The 17,823-nt window shown below is 40.9% G+C and overlaps 2 protein-coding genes and 1 pseudogene across 2 annotated transcripts; 1 reads left to right on the top strand and 2 right to left on the bottom strand.

Moving 5' to 3' along the window:
* Positions 1-607: 607 nt before the first annotated feature.
* LOC136505619 (uncharacterized) lies at positions 608-2,962 on the bottom strand. The gene has a single exon (XM_066500783.1). The coding sequence runs from the start codon at positions 2,960-2,962 to the stop codon at positions 608-610; it is 2,355 nt and encodes a 784-aa protein (XP_066356880.1).
* A 775-nt stretch (positions 2,963-3,737) lies between these two features.
* LOC136505618 (leucine-rich repeat receptor protein kinase HPCA1-like) lies at positions 3,738-8,995 on the top strand. Its single transcript, XM_066500782.1, has 19 exons — positions 3,738-3,896; positions 4,167-4,287; positions 4,401-4,472; positions 4,549-4,623; positions 4,709-4,780; positions 5,693-5,854; positions 5,958-6,032; positions 6,126-6,197; positions 6,305-6,379; positions 6,485-6,553; positions 6,632-6,718; positions 6,810-6,881; positions 7,048-7,185; positions 7,288-7,362; positions 7,447-7,487; positions 7,544-7,680; positions 7,878-8,248; positions 8,295-8,406; positions 8,510-8,995. Exons 1-19 carry the CDS (start codon positions 3,812-3,814, stop codon positions 8,993-8,995), a joined length of 2,397 nt encoding a protein of 798 aa, XP_066356879.1. The 5' UTR covers positions 3,738-3,811.
* A 1,833-nt stretch (positions 8,996-10,828) lies between these two features.
* On the bottom strand, positions 10,829-17,090 carry LOC136505066 (uncharacterized; annotated as a pseudogene).
* Between the last annotated feature and the right edge of the window lie 733 nt (positions 17,091-17,823).

The following is a 17,823-nucleotide window of genomic DNA, read 5'->3' as shown; positions in this document are numbered from 1 at the left end:
CCAACATTTTATACTGAACATACTTGCAGCTATTTGCCTCTTCTTTGTTGGCTAAAGACCTGACTACTTGAGTGCACCATCTTTCCTATGAGATCGATACCTTCTAGTAACAATAGTGACGCAACTCAACCACTAAGTTCACGGCAACTTTTATGCATATGATGTCATTTTTTCTAATTAAAATTGCACAAGTTGACTCCATAAAACTTTCAAAAAGTTTCTTTTCTATTTTTACCTCCAAGGACCTGACAGATGATTAGATGCTAGGAGAGTAGAGACTAAGACTACTGGTTCATTTTTGCCCAATCCTCACCCAGTGTTACATAAAAACTTTTGTTCCTAAGTCAAACATCTTCAAGTCTTACCAAACTCTAGAAAAGACGTAACAATATAAATTATTCAAGGGCCAATTCGTAAAAACTAATTTGATATCGTACACGCATGTTGCTATATACAGGCCCGGCCCTGTCAAATTATAGACCGGGAGCGAAGCCACAGGGGATGGGCCCCCTTAATATAAATCTAATAATATAATGATAATTTTAATAAGTGTAATGCATAAAAAAATTCTTATGAAACAAAAAAAAGTTATACATTTTATATTACCTTAAAAATTTCTTCTAACATTTGCTGCTGCGAAGTCATTGATGATGGCCTCAATATCAATTTCATCTAATAATTTCTTCTCGATGCATAAAGTTGCCAAACCATTTAATCTTTCTTGGGACATTACAGACCTCAAATAATTCTTCAATAATTTCAGCTTTGAAAATGTTCTTTCAGCTGAGGCCACAGTCACAGGCATAGTGAATAGGATCCGATAAGCAATAGAAATATTAGGATAACAATCCGCTTCTGTGACAAACTCAAAAATCTCCATAGCAGACATTGGCTTATCTGGCAGAGTAGACTGCATAACAGCTAACTCAGAAATCATGTCATTTACATCAACATCCGATGAACCATCTGAAGAGAAAGTTTTTGCAAATTTAATGCAATGGTCTTTTAGATCAGCACCATCCATTGCCTTCAAGGATGTTGAATTCATTAGAAATCCGAATTTTTCATTGAATGACTGTAGTTCTTTAAATCTGCTTTTCAATGAACTAATTGCTATATCAACCATAACCAAAAAATAAAAAGTTTCAAAATCCTTCTCAGCTTGCAAGATAGCTTCATTGCATTCAGTTTCATCAAATTGTTTCTTCCTAACAGAACGACGCTTTACTAGAAATGATGCCTCTACTCCCATTTCAAGTGCTATTTCTGTGGCAGCAACCACACTATCAGCAAACCCAGTATTTCTGTAGTTCTGAAAGTAATTCACCATACCTTCTATATGCTGCAAGGTAGAATCAACGCACATGGATGGTGATTGCAACTTCTTACTGACAATATTTACAGAGTATAAAATGTCATGCCAGATAACCATACCAAGTATGAACTCATAGCTGCCAAGCACGTCATATAAATTTTTTGCATCACTTCTATCCTTTGGTTCAGTATCTCCATCCTCACTTAGCCACAACAAAGCTGACCTTAGTTGAGGAGCTTGATATCTAATTGCCCGGACACTTTTGATGCGACTCTCCCAATGAGTATTGCTTAATGATTTCACGGTCAAATCTGGAACATGTTCAAGCAAAACATTCCATCTTTTGGTAGAACCTGAAAATAATACATATATCCTCTGCACAATTCTAAAGAATGAAATAGCTTTACTGCATGATTTAGCCATATCACAAAGAGTGAGATTAAGATTGTGGCATGCACATGGCATATACAAAGCCCTTCGATTTATTTCACGCAAACGACTTTGTACCCCCTTATGTTTTCCTTTCATATTAGAGCCATTGTCATAACCTTGACCTCTAATATCATCAACATTAAGGCCAAATAATTTGATGGAGTCAACTAATACATTGAAAAGCCCCTCACCAGATGTGTCATCCACCTTCAAGAAACCAAGAAAGTACTCCCCAATTTTTATTTTCTCATCAGACATATGAACACATCGAACCAACAAGCTCATTTGTTCTTGGTGACTCACATCTGGGGTACAATCAAGAATAACTGAGAAATATTTGGCCTCTTTAACAATCTTTATGATGGAGCTTGTAATTCTAGAAGCCATAAGTGAAATCAACTCATTCTGAATTTTATGACTAAGATAATAATATTGTAGCTCTTTGTTTTGAATGCGTCTAAGGTGGTCTTGCATTACCAAGTCAAATTCAGCAACCATCTCACAACAAGCTAAAAAATTACCATTCACATCATTGTAAAGTTGCTCACTAGATCCTCTAAAAGCTAAACTACGTTTACCAAGAAACTTTACAATGACAACAATTCTTAGTAGAACTAGCCTTATGCGTTCTTTCTCCTTTGTGATTTGATGTTGCAACTCCTTGTCAATTGTTTCATGTTTGCTTAATCTAACTCTCAATTCATTCCAAGAGTTCATGTTGGTCATATGATCCACGCTAACTTCATGCTCTTTTAGTCTTTCACTAACATGGCTCCAATCTCTAAAGCCATCATGCCCCAATGAACTCTTGCGGTTACTAGAACCAAACAACTTACAACAAAAGCAAAACACTTTGTCAACACTTTTTGAATAGACCAACCATTTCCTATCACGTACCTCATCATTGCTCATTTTTCTAGAATAATGAGTGTATGCAAAATGTCTTGATCTGGCATCCATTGGAAACACAATATTTTCTTCTCTAATAGGCCCCTTCTCCACTAATATGTCCCTTGCTTTGTTATCAAGATTGTCCCAATTTACTGGATCATACATATCAATAGTAAAAACTGGTTCTTCATCAACACGAGTAGATTCCGTCGTAGGAGAATTAAATATGGGCTCATGGTCACTCACATTATTATCATCCGTGTTGATGCCAACATTATCTTCTATACGGCTTTGATCTTCTTGTTGCGTAGTTTGATCCTCCATAGCAACTATTGCCCATTCATCTGAATTTCTTGCGGTGCTTGTATTGCTCTTAAAAAATTTATGAATAGATACCTTTTGTGATTCTTTCAAGGCCTCTATCCTTCTCTTCTATTTTCTTTTCTCACTTCCAGATGAATGTTTTTTGGGCAACATGACTTTACTGTATATTCAGACAAGTAGTAAGTATTAAAAAAATATGCCATACTAAATTCAACATGATTGCTACACCATATGGGATTCCTAAACCCGAAATCTAAAAAAGTATAAAGAATAAAGATTGGGGTGATTAAGGGGGCTTGGTCGCTTAGGGCCGAGGCCTAGTTTCTTACCTCCGTATACGAAAACCAGCAGAACAGACAGAGTGCCGCCGGCCGCTCACACTCGCCCGGAGTCGCGATTCGCGAAGATCGCCAAGACGCACGATCGCTCGCTGCAGCCTCGCGGCTCGCACGGGAGTCGCTCACTCGGCACTCGCGCTCGCGCAGGAACAGCACTCGGCGCTCGCGCAGGAATCGCCAAGACGCGGTCACGCGGAAGGCAACGCGGAGGCGGCGGTGTCCTATCTCGTACGCCTGGTTCTCCTGCCTGTAGGGTTGGGCCAAATACAAATACTACTACTACTTACCTATTTGGGGTTGGGCCCCCTGGCCTTGAGGGCCCAGTGCGGCGGCCCCTTGATTAAAGTTTAAGGAGGTTTGACTTAGTGCAAAACCAAAACACCTCGCATCTTGGCATGGAACAGATGGAGAGTAATAAATATGTAGCCTGTTGCAGTTCAACCGGAGGTTGACCTTGCAAAATAAGAGCAGCTAAGAGCACTCAGAGACATCTCACACAAGCTGTCCAGCCATGGAGCCTTCTCTACGGCTTGTTTTGGTGTTATGTTTTCTTGTGCTGCCTTCTGTCATCTCGGCTGATACGAATACGGATGACAGTATGTCTTGATTTCGTTCTACCTCCATATATAGTCTATTCTTTTATACTGCACTACCAAGTTTTGTTTTCTTGAGCACTTGTTCCTTCATTGCAGTTTTGCCAATCAGTGCTGGCACTTTCTAAACCTGGATATCCCTGATAACTTCAATGTTCTGGAAGCTGTGGTTCATCTCAGAAACATACTCCAATCTCAGTTTTTCATGACAGTGGTAATTCTAATGAGTTGGACTGGTCGGCAAGTTTTGTTTTCTTCTCTGTATTTGTGCAGCATCTGGCCTTCTTGCGATGGCACATTCCTGGGACAAGCAGCGAGCAAGCTGGTCCGGCAATGACCCTTGTGGAGAAAACTGGACAGGGATAGTTTGCACTGGGAACCGGGTCACGTCGATGTTAGTGTCTGCAATATATATGTATATATATCGCCACGAACTTTTTTTCTAAATAGACGATGGCAGATTGTATTGTTATTGTTCTCCTTTGATGGATGTTTAATGTTTTGTAGAAAACTCGGAAACTTGGAGCTGTCAGGAACTCTTTCTGGGGACATTCAATTCGTACAAGAATTGCAACACCTGTATGTAAATTCTTCTCTTGGTAGTTTGAGCACCTAGGCACCTAGGCTGTCATGAATTACCCTTTTTCTGCTGCAGGGACTTGTCCTATAACGTAGGCTTGCATGGCTCTCTTCCCTCGTCCATTGGTGCCTTGAGTAACCTCCAAAACCTGTGGGTATTTCTATTTGGTTCACAAAACCTTGGAATATAATTCAGTACACAGAAATTCATCCCTTTGACTTACATTTGTCTGTAGAATTCTTGTTGGATGCAGCTTTTCTGGTGAAATACCAAAGGAATTAGGACAGTTAACGAAACTACGATATTTGTGAGGAGCTCCATGCTGATAATATATTTGCAATTTATTACAGTATTATTAACCGTGGTAATAAGATATATTGATGTCTGCAGATAAAATGAAATTGGGGCGACATTTAGCAGTTTAGTGGCATTTCTAGCGGGTTTGACAGTTTTATTTTTCTTTTAAAAATGAATGAGACCCCCCTGTTTCTGTTTTCCCTAGCAGTTCTTCTTTGAACAGGTAAAAATATCCTATGGTATGTTTGTCAAGAATAATACGAAAGACATACAACTTAAACTCCTAGTATGTGTAACTCCATTCATTTCAAATTATAAGATGTTTTGGCTTTTCTAAATACAACATATCAAAAGCTATGTATCTAGAAAAGCCAAGACGTATTATAGTTTGGAATGGAGGGAGTATGTAACAGAACTAGATGATAGACTAGTATATCTTAAGAATACCACAAAAAGAAAGAGGGCGCAAACATAAGTAACTTTTTTTAATTGTTTGTGGGTATTACAAGAACTTCTAGATTTTAAGCCATACAGGAGCAAAGTAGTATGTGTTGATGAACTAGTATAGTAAAAGAAGATGATGTAACTGACAGTTGCTTTAAGAAAAAAGAGAAATAACCTATAAAATTCTCAGAAAAGGAAAATCTTATGACCCTCGAACATGATTCACAAGTACCAATCTTAACTAATATAGTTGCTGGTTAATGGCATTTGGACCTTGCATAGCACAGTCAACAGGTTTAAGGATCTCAATTCTCATTTTAAAAAGTTCAGTGGACCTGGATTATACTACTGAACAAAGTTCAAGAACTGCTTTCCATTTCATCTGTATTTATAGTGTTCTTTCACTTACTCATCGCTTCTCACGATATCTGTGCACTTTAATAGAAAAAGGATTATTCATTACATTCTATGCCTACAGATCTCTGAACAACAACAAGTTCCAAGGCCCCATCCCGCCATCACTAGGCGGAATCCTGGACTTATACTGGCTTGATTTGGGTAACAATTTGCTGACCGGAGAACTTCCCGTATCCAATGGAACAGGTCCTGGATTGAATAACTTGACAGATGCAAAGCACTTGTAAGTACATTCCACGACATCTCTCTTGATGTCTGAAGATTTTGCAGTTCCTCAGCTATGGTTTGGTGAAGATGTGCATACACCTTTTTTTTTTTTTGTGCAGCCACTTGGGAGCCAATAATCTGTCAGGCTCCATACCCATCCAGATTTTCAAATCAGAAATGAAACTCATACATCTGTAAGGCTTAGGACCTTGAATTCTTAAAGTCGTCTTTCTTGATTCTTTATGTGAAGGTGAGATATAGTGGCTTCATTTATTTCACGTGCTCAGGCTGCTTGACAACAACGAATTCTCTGGTAGTATTCCTCCTACATTGGGCCTTCTTGATAAACTAGAAGTTCTGTAAGTACTTCACCTACATATCTATGATTTATGACTGACATGAGACAAAATGAGGTATACACTAGCCTATAGTATATATTGGTTCTGATAATGAAATTTTTGAGCAGGCGTCTTGATAGTAATCATCAGTTGACTGGGCCGATTCCTGCCAGTATCAGCAACCTTACCCATCTCGAAGAACTGTGAGCCTCTTATTATGTAGCACAGTACTAAGCTTTTTTGTCAGTATCAGCTCCGAAATACTAGCAAACTTACTGCCCTGTATCTTCTCTCATCTGACACTACAGGCACCTTGAAAACAACAATTTTACTGGTCCACTACCAGATCTAACAGGAATGCAATCACTCGTATATGTGTAAGTGATGAGTGCACCTTTCCATTCTGGAATTAAGATACAAGCATCGGGATTCTGAATCTTTTGCAACTGTCGCAGGGACATGAGCAACAACAGTTTCAACAACAGTGTCAATGAATCAAATGCTCCTGCTTGGTTTACTACTCTGCCATCTTTGACTTCATTGTAGTAACTAACCCTCTCTCCCCTTCTACCTTGCCTGTGCTTCTTCGTCCACAACATTTATCTGAATTTTATTTTATATGACTGACCGCAGATTCCTTGAAAATCTGCACATTCCTGGGCACCTACCCCAATCTCTCTTCAATCTTTCTGGGATTCAGACATTGTGAGTGGTTACTTTTTTTACATAGATAATTATATATAGAAGTTACAAGCTTCGAGTACAGTGTATGCCCACTGTGAGCTCAGCAAGTATAGTATAGAAATTAATAGAATGCTCAAACTATCCATATTCAATTCATTGGCACTTCCTTGATATGATATCCTCACAGGAGGCTTCGGGGAAACAATTTCAGTGGTGCACTCGAAATTGGACGATACTTCAGCCCTGAGCTCCAACTAATCGGCTTGCAAGGCAATCAAATCACTGGATACACTATGGATGCACCAAATTATGACAAGAAACTCATGTATTAGTAGTATATTGCTGTTTTTTTTCTGTGTACCCTGCAACTTACAACACGCTATGCATGCTACCCCACAATAATACTGCCCATTGCATATTGCCACAGACTTGTCGGTAATCCACTTTGCGACCAAGGGAGCAACGAGGCATACTGCACGTCGACAGGGCAATCTACCAATAAGTCCTGAACCGCGGCCGTACACCACAGTTCTGATGACCAGCAGCTGACCACAGTTCTGATGACTAGCATTTAATTAGTATATAGTATTTCTATAATTCTATTTCCACCTCTTATTATCCCTCACTGCTAGTACCATGATGAATGCATACCTACATACTGGCTGGGGTTGCCTTGCCTGCAGTTTCGTGGGACATAAACAGCACCAGCGCCAGCATCCCCCAGCTGCGTGGTGTGCGCATGTTCACGTTCGAAGAGCTGAAGAAGATCACCTGCAACTTCTCGGAGGCAAACGACATTGGGAAGGGTGGTTATGGGAAGGTGCAGTGATCATGCATGCAAACATATGTATTAGATTCCACTCCTACTAGTTGTCTTCCATGTGTACACAAGCATATGAGAAAGAGTACCAATGTTCAGACTTGACGCTACCGTGCCTCGATTTGCGCAAAAAATGAAGCCGAAGCCGTGCCAAAGAGGCCCTTATCTGCTGATTGAACGAATAACAACAAGTGCAGGTTTACAGAGGAACAATGCCAAGTGGGCAGCTGGTCGCCGTGAAGAGGTCTCAGCAGGGGTCCCTGCAGGGGAGCCTGGAGTTCAGGACGGAGATCGAGCTCCTCTCCCGGGTGCGCCACAAGAACGTGGTCAGCCTCGTCGGCTTCTGCCTGGACCAGGGCGAGCAGATGCTCGTCTACGAGTACGTCGCCAATGGCACGCTCAAGGAAAGCCTTACAGGGATGTCCGGCGTGCGGCTGGACTGGAGACGGCGGCTCCGGGTGCTGCTTGGCGCGGCCAAGGGCATCGCTTACCTGCACGAGCTCGCTGACCCTCCCATCGTGCACCGGGACATCAAGTCCAGCAACGTTCTCCCACTACTACATAAAGGGTTTGTAGGGACAGCTCAAGACCATTTGTAGGGGCGGTTTGGCCAGCCGCCTCGACGACCGTCTCAACGCCAAGGTCTCCGACTTTGGCCTCTCCAAGCCTCTGCCAGAGCACAGCAGGGGAGATCAACAAGTTACTACTCAAGTCAAGGGCACAATGGTCACTGCTCGTTTTCGTCACTTGCTTGCTCCTCGATCCTTACATTTATTTACAGCCATCTGGATCATCCAGCTTATATATATGTATGTACTGTTGCATGCAGGGGTACCTCGACCCTGAGTACTACTGCTACATGACGCAGCAGCTGACGGAGAAGAGCGACGTGTACAGCTTCAGCGTGCTGATGCTGGAGGTCGTCACGGCGAGGAAGCCGCTGGAGCGCGGCCGGTACATCGTCCGGGAGGTGAAGGCGGCGCTGGACCGGAGCAAGGATCTGTACGGCCTGCACGAGCTGCTGGACCCGGCGCTGGTGGCCACGTCGCCGTCAGGGATCGCCGGGCTGGAGCTGTTCGTGGACCTGGCGCTCCGGTGCGTGGAGGAGGCAGGCACGGACCGGCCGTCGATGGGCGAGGCGGTCGGCGAGATCGAGCGAGTCCTGAAAGCAGCGACTGGCACCGGCGCCGCCGACTCCGCGTCCAACTCCACGAGCTCGTACAACAGCCGCACGCCGCGCCACCCATACGCCGGCGACAGCCTCTCCGACTATAGCGCCGGAGGGATGCCGTCGACAAGGGTGGAGGCCAAGTGAAGTACGCGCGCGAACGCGCTGCATACGTGGAAGGCATGTGTGTACAGTTACAGTAGGTACACGGCTAACGAGGAGTACTTCCTCGGGTTCCAAGTTCCAAATTATAAGATGCATGTTTGGCTTTTATAGATTGCTAATATACATTTAAATATGAAATATATATTATTAATAAAAATAATGTATCTAAAAAATCAAATCGTCTCGTAATTTAGAATGTGGATTGAGTAGTAAATAGTAGGGATGAAAATGGTACGGATATTTTCCGACCGTATTCGAAACCGAATCCGTTTAGAGGGGTTAAGATCTGTCCGTATCCGAGTCCGGATATCCAACATCCGATACCGTATTCGTATCCAAATACTCAAATCGCATATTTATGATGTCGATATTCAATCGTATCCTATCCGACATAGTTGACACTATCCGTATTCGAATCCGAATCCAGACAGAAATATAAAAACAAATGTAATATCGGTGATATCCGTCCGTATCCGATCCGTTTTCATCCCTAGTAAATAGTACTACTGGTTTTTGTTTCACGCTTCACAAGGTACACCCACAGATTAACTATTGTTAGAATTACTGTTAGTGGTTGTGTGTGTTTTCATAAATAATACAGTATATGTAATTTTATAAGCTTATGTTAACTAATACTCCTTCATTTTTTTATAAGGCGCACACATGTATCAAGCGAACTTTAAAATCTTTTATCAGTAATTTTAGTTAATAGTTTAACTATTATAATATAAATTTGATATGGTTGGATTTTTAATAAAATGTACTATCCAGTTATCATAAATTTAAAAGCATAAACACTATGATATAATATAAATAAAGAGTCTGTCTATCCAACAACCATGTGTTTTAGCAAAAGGTAGCACATGGTTATTTGCTAGCTGCAAAACACACGATTTGTAACAGAGGAAAAATCATGTGTTTCAACCAAAGCTAGCACATGGTTGTTGGCTGCTTATAAAACACACGAATTCCAATAGATAAAAAACCATGTATTTTAGGAGAAGCTAGCACACGATTGTTGGCTACCTAAAAACACATGGGACACTGGGAGCTTCTCTGACACCTGTAGGATCAATCAGAATGCTCACAAGTTTCACTTAAGGATAAACACGAGTAACGCAATTAGCCAATTACAATACACATGTGACACTGTAACACTAATGCTGGCAACTGACAACCAAACGATTATTCAAAGCAGAGCTTCGTTTCCGAAAACAAAAAATAACAGAGATTGCGACTCGTCCAAATTGCATTCAGAAAAGGAAAAACAACAGAGCTTGTGACATGTCCAAATTGCATTCAGAGTGCGTCGGGCAGAGATTCAGATTAGCGTGGCGCACACATTCGGCACTCATTGGAATTACTGAGCGAGAGCCGAGAATAGAGTCATAGACGGCAACACAACAGAGAAACAGCAGGAAGCAATCACAGACACAGACTGTACTACAACCTTAACTGTTATCAACATCTGCTTTCTTAGATGGCAACCTTAACTAAGTGATGTTCAGAACAATACATAAATCTGGCTAGCAGGAACTTTCCTGCAAGAAGTGCACTAATCTTGCTTCATGGCAAAGATGGAAAGGTCACTACGATGTGATAGAGGTGGAATGAACCAGCTTCTGCAAGAGCAAGTTAGAATGTGAACTCTGAGAGAACTGTGATTTTACAGCATTGAGTGCAAGAAGTAAATCAAATTTGTGCATAGGAAAAATAAGTTTCTAGGTCGAGCAAAACTAAATGTTAATACACAAGTAAAACTGTTATCAACATCTGCTTTCTTAGATGGCACACTGACCAAAAGGCATCCACATATAAACAGAGGAAATGAATTTTAGTAAGACTGATTTTACAATTTACAAAGTTGTAAGATCTACTATAAAAGTAATACATCATGAAGAAATTTGTCACTAATAGAGATATTATAAACTTCACTCATTTATCTAGAGCAAGTAATCATCACCCACGACTAGTTACAAGAAGCTCCCTGGTACAGAACATGTCTAGTTAGAAGCTCCCTGGTACACGTCTCATGTACCTGGTCCCTTCAGACCCAGGATGGCATGTCCTTTCATTCATTGTTGAAAATAGTCTCTTCAAGCATCACAAGGGTGATATTCCATCAGGCAGCAGCACTGAAGAGAACAAGCGCCACACATCCTGTAAGATAATCAGTTCACAGATGCATAGTTTAAGAAGCAGGTCCAAGTACAGAACAAAATGCTTCAAAGTTGGTAGCTATCACAAAGAAACAGACAGCAAACCTGTGATATAAATTGTTCGGCATCTGTGCGCCTTAGGAAATGGAGTGAGGTCTTGGTCAATGATACAGAATGGTCACCAAGAGATACTTCACCAATGTCCTCCAGCACCCGAACCTGAATGTAAGGATCCTTGGGAGGAACCATGTCCTGTAATAAAGGGTATTAGAAGTCTGATAAATCTCTCATCCCGAGTAAAGCATAAGAAATAGAAAAAACACCATACTACTGTCAAATCTATATCCATCTCCGATATGTATGATTTAATGGCTGCAGAGTGGTTCTTGAAGTACTCTTTCTCTGAGAAATGGAGCTTTTCTTGTATGTCACGAGGAAGCACAGTGCCAACTTTCCATCTAAAACTCTAAATAACTTCTGCTCGATTGTACCTGTTTGGATAGAATTCATTCAGCTAAAGTACACGCAAAATCAAATTTAAGCATGTGCTATCAGCATAAAACAGAGAAACAAAAAGTTAGTTCATCTGAGAACTTTTAGTTATATACATGTAAGCCATAAGGCATCTTTTGTTACGGAGCAGGGAAAGATGGTGGATAGGTGCACCATAGTGATCCTCATTTCTAGTTGTCTCAATATCTAAGTTTTGCTCCACCATTTTCCTGTCATAAGCCAGGCCTTGTCAGTAAACTGTGCATTGGAAATGTCTATCAATCAGGATAACTTTGGATCCAGATGGTCAACATTCTAGCAGGAATGTAGGGTACAATTTACCTGATCAGTGATTGAAATTGTGAATTGCGCTCACTGCACTCTCTAATCACCTGATCAAACACATCAGTCTGCACATTTTCAGAGATTACATTTTAGGTACAAAAGAAACTAAAAGGAACCGTTGCTGTCAAAGTCACATTGCTTCTAATAATGGAAGAGTAGTATAAATATTTTCAACCTTTTTTGCACTATATAATGACAAGTAAACAATATTGCAGCTAGTACCCTTAGTTTGCTTCTGAAGATGTCATAACACGTAATTGTTTACATCCATATCAAAATACACATGGTAAAAAAATATGATTATGAAATAATGAAACATGTAGTGATCTCTTTTTTATGTAAATCCATAGGTATGGACAGGGTCTAACCTAATGGAGAATTAAACCAGTTGTCCAGGTCCAATACGAGTTTCTTCCAAATTTGGATAGCACATACTAACTAACATGTTTAGAAGGGAGAAGAGTCTAAAAGGCACTGGCTCAGTAGCTCAAAAAATTATATAACTTTGCAGGAACATCTGTCAGCCAAACCAACAATATTTGATTTGACGATTTATGATTTTTTAGGTGCTACCAAAGCAATACTTTCGACTGAGGATACAAAAGGTTTTCTAACGCAATTTCACCCATCGAACACAGAACACACTAGATCATACAAAATTGCGGCCTGCCATAGACACAAACGAGATAAAAATCAGCAATCACTCTGATTCCAAACTAATAACTGCAGGTGAGTACAGAGAAGTGGGAATTACGTTGAATGGCGCAAGCTGACCAGCCTCAGAGGAGTCAATCTACTTCAGCAGCTATGACGCACGCCTCCCATACAAAATAGTGCCAAAGTTATATATAAAGATTGGATATTGCACATGTTAAACACCATAATTGCAGTATTTTAAGTGTGCAATTTATTACTTATAAATGTGCAATCAAGAAATGGATACTAAACACAGCTTTCTTGTATAGTGTATGCGTATATGCAACACACAATTAAAAGATGTGAGCTCTTACTATTCCACTACAACAGCCACAAGACAGCCCAGCTATCCAAAACTACAGGAGGATGAGGCTATACACAAGCAGTACAGGGTAAAACAAAAATGCTTCATCAATGTCATTGTTAGTGGAGAGACCGAGCTCAATTAGGCATGATGGCTACTGCAGCTTAAGCAAAGAATGTGCATCAATTAGGATTTAGAGGCAAGCAAACCGTGGTCACACTGACACACCTGTGCCTCCTCCACACATATACACACAAAGACACAAGCAACTCCTCCCAAATACAAAAAAAATCAACTAGTGTCGTGGACTGTGGTGTGCGGCAGGGACAGAAGTGACTATGAATGAACATAATCTGACACACATCCCAACACAAATGACAAGGAAAAAAATTGGTTTGAGTAGGCACAAAACTTATGTTCAAATGGCTCACCCTTGATTTTAAGGCAGTTGGACGAGCCTTTGGCGTTCCAGCTTGGCTCACTGCGGACCTTTATTATGAGAACTTATGTAAACAACTTCATTGTGAGAACAGTTATATAATAACTTCAAAACTGCAGTCCAGAAGTGGCCTCTAATGAAATCTATGATGCAGCAGAATGGACTTAATGCTGAATTTAGAGAATACAAACAAAAGAAGTGCCAAAATATGTAGGATACCACCTAAGTCTGAAATGATATCAGATATCTATCTCATACAGAGCTTCTGATATTGTGCACTCTGGATGGATAACACACAAACCCAATAAATTAGTTGATTTGAATCACTTCCCTACCCACTTCGATTAACTTTGCCCTAACCAAATCAAGTAGCTAACCCAGCACTTCTACAAGCACGCAAGAACCAAAAAAGAAAATATCATGTGAGCTTAGTTAAATATCATGTGTTAACATGGCCACCTATAATCTACTTACTTAGGATCCTATCCTCTATCAACTAGAAAATGACATTCATAGTCAAATAGCTTTTGCATGAGTAGTGATGTCAACAATACTAGTGCAACTACATGCAGTAACACTTAGTTATCAGCCAGCTAACCCCTGGCATGAAAATCCTAGTCCACAACCACAAACAAATATCTTTGTTACTGCATGTAGTTAGCACAAATCACAATTAACAGAATTCAAGATGTGTTAGCACAAATCACAAGAGACAATTTTTTTCTATGAAAGGACAAGGACAAATAAGAGGAGTGTGCTAGCACAAATCACAATTAATAAAGTTCAAGATGTGTTAGCATAAATCATAATAGAAATTTTTTTTCTATGAAAGAACAATGACAAAAACTTGGTGTGGGCAGGCACAAAGTATATAGACAACCTATACAGCAACAAAGTAAACTCATGACTTTCAATAAGTGTAGGATCAGGAAAATGGCTGGTTCTTACACTGAAGCTGCAACCGCAACGTCAGACCCAAACTAATTATCGTGCATTTAGATTAGCTGGAGAATGTTCAAATTAAAAATGTAGAAATATATGTTGGGCCTCATATTAGCATCTTGGCACCACTACAAAGTTTTTACCCTACTAGCTTCACAAATGCATTCTAAAGACACAAACACACACACACACTAATTCTCAAGACGAATTAGATATATTCCTTAAAGAGAAGACTTGTATTAAAATAGAAATGAGATGCACTCCTTAAAAATATACTGTCCAGTGCTTACACTGAAACAAAAGACCCATTTTTAGTCCCAAATAGCCCATCCAGAAGAATATCGATGCCCTAAAGCAAGAACAATTGCATGCTCTAAGTTAACTAAAATAGTGACAAAGTTATTTATAAAGACCAGATATTGCACATGTTACACACCATAATTGCAGTAGTTAAAGTGTGCAATTTACTACTAATAAATGTGCAATAAAAAAATAGTACTTCTACATTATGAACTGCATAACAATGAAGGCATAATCATTTCTACTGAGTAAAGAATAAACCATCTAAATGATGCTGAAAAATTCAGACAATACACAAGAAAATTGCACATTTGTATTAGTGCAACTATTACTATTTGATAATGCAATTATATTGTACTTGTGTGCAAATAGAAAAGCCAAAAATGATAAAAACTCAACAAAGCACCAGTTGTTGTCCCAGTACAAACAACTTCACAGTTCAAAGTATCCTAATGGGGGATGGCCCTAGTCAGCCCAGCGTTGGATATTAAAAGCAGCAGTGGCATTTTTCCAAGCCAGAGTTTTTCTTTCTAGGAGATTCTTACACTGGGGATAAAGAGATACAGCAGGACTCAACAACTCCAATGTCGCCGTGTGGTAACCGGCAACCCCACAGCCTTGTGACTTCACAGATCTAGATGTGGCAGAAAAATACAACTATACAGCGATAGTTAGCGGATATGGGCACTGACAGGTGAAGAGTATGGGGCTTAAAAAAAACTAAACTAGTACGGAGCATTTCCCAACCTCAATTATTTGGCACATATGCAATGAATTAGAGACCAGGTGCAGAGGTTAATTTAGTACAGACTAATTTCTCTACACAAAATGAAGCCTGAGGACTAACTGTTCTCCGGAGCCTGTTGAACTAAACTGAAGACATGGTTTTTGTTAAAACACAGGCTTGTATATTCACCTCCTTTTAGCTCTGAACCCCAAGGGACATACAGGCATTGCCAGTATGACAGGCAAAGAGCAAGGGGAATTTCCCCAACTTGATTATTTGGCTAATATGCAATGAAATGGTGCCCCTCAAGTGCAGAGGTTAATTTGGTACACAAGAGTTCATCCTAAAGAAAAATGCAGATGCTGCCCCAATTTATAAGAGTACTGCAGAATTCAGGAAACCCAGGAATCACTAAGCGCTGGAGTTTGTTAAACAAGCTAAACTATGGACTTGACTTGTTTAATTGTCTGAAAACAGGCTGCTGTATATTCACCTTCATATTCCTCTTTGTACAATCTAATTTCATTTAGCCTCTCCCTCTCCTATGTACTTTTTTTTTATTCAGTGAAAAGCTGTAAAAACAACACGATTATGTTCAATCAAGATGTGGAATTGTGTTCAATAAAAAAAACAGCCCGATTCGAAATAAAATTATGTTCAATCAAAAGAAGCATTGCAACAAGAGCAAAGCGTCTGATTTCTATAGCTATAAAAAGCAGTTGAATTATCAGAGCATTTGTTTTTAAGAGAGTGTACAATGGATAGTAGCACAAAAAAGTGCCTGATCGACTGCATAAACAATCAGCAGCGGTCAATTGACACAATTACCCCGAGTTTCAGGCAAGTTAACAAAGCTGCAACAACCAAATATGAGATTTTCGTGCTGTTAAGTCCACCTCCACCTCCACCTCCACCTCCACCGATACTTTTTCTGGATGTAATTTTGGATTCTAGCTGTTTGTGCAGCACACAAACTAATTACGAAACGCCTTGCTCCCAGTCTGTGCAGCAACAGGATAACAGGAAGCTACGGCAACCAAGGCTCAGCTACGTCTCCCCCACCTAACAGGTATTCGACGAATTGCAGACGAGAACAGAACATGCTGACGAGCTTGCCCCGACCAAGCCCGCAACCAAACGCCGCCACAGACGCAACCGCAGAACATATTCGAAATTTCGAACAAACCAAAAGAGAATAGAACGGCACCGTGGGGGATGCCGCTGCCGCCGCCGGATCCGACAAAGCCGCCGCCGCCTCCTCCTCAGATAACGCCGCCGCAGCCGCTACCTCGGTCAACGCTGTCGCCGGTGCCTCGGAAAAACGCCGACTCCACCGCCTCAAACAACGCCGCCGTCGCCGACTAAAAAAAGGAACGACCGCCGCCGCCTGAGACAACGCCGCAGCCGTGGCCTCAAACAACGCCACGGCCAACAACGAGAACACGCGGCCACCGCCCAGACAATGCCGCGGCCAAAATGAGAGCAACGACCTACAAAAACAATGGATTTCGACGAATCCCACGAGGAGGGCCAGCGCACCAGCCACCGGATCTCGCCCCGGGAAGGGAAGGGAGCGGTGCGGCAAGGGAGAGGCACGGTCACACGGGAGGGGCAACGGGAGCAGCCGGCGACCATCCGCCCCCCATCCGCCGCGCAGGTTCCCCACTCCCAGACTCTAGAGAAATGAATACAAAACGGCGTGACTCCCGAGATTTAAAAATAAAAATAAAAAGGCCGCCGCAGCCCACAGCTCAGCCCGTGTGTGGAGGAGGCGCTAGCACAAATCGCAACGCGCGATGGACGGATACAAAATTCATGTATTTTTTTTGGCAAAACACATGTGTATAACATTCTTGTAAATAAATAATGATCAAAGTGTAATTTGAGAAACCATATCATGTCAAATGTGTAGTATCAATTCCTGTTGTTTTAATTGATAGTAGACTACAAGATCACTTACAAACAGAGTATACTATGCATGATAATATATTTATTTTTCATCACTTTTACATGCCAACACTATATAAACTAGTCATAACCACATACGTGCTACACAACACACGTAAAAAACCTTTGGCATTCCTACCTCCACTTTCACATGTTACGGTGATTTTACCTTCACCTTTTCGAGTTCCAAAAAAAACTTCACCTTTTCAACTTTGGGGTGTTCAGTAGCACTAGGGCACGCCCAACGCGGGCTGTCATGAGTATTAGCATTACCAAAAAGTACTAGGCTACGTAGACCGATGCAATATAAGATTATTATTCTCTTAATGTAGGCTACAATTTATATTTTTCACAAGTCATGTCAGTTACTGGCAGGTACACACTGCTTTTCCATCCTCAACTGCACGAGGTCCTAGGAAGGTGACATCATAGTAGGGTGCCTCCTTGCCACAACGTTTG

This window comes from Miscanthus floridulus, chromosome 14 (genome assembly GCF_019320115.1).
Source record: "Miscanthus floridulus cultivar M001 chromosome 14, ASM1932011v1, whole genome shotgun sequence".
NCBI lineage: Eukaryota > Viridiplantae > Streptophyta > Magnoliopsida > Poales > Poaceae > Miscanthus > Miscanthus floridulus.
This window is presented reverse-complemented; position numbering and strand designations above follow the sequence as displayed.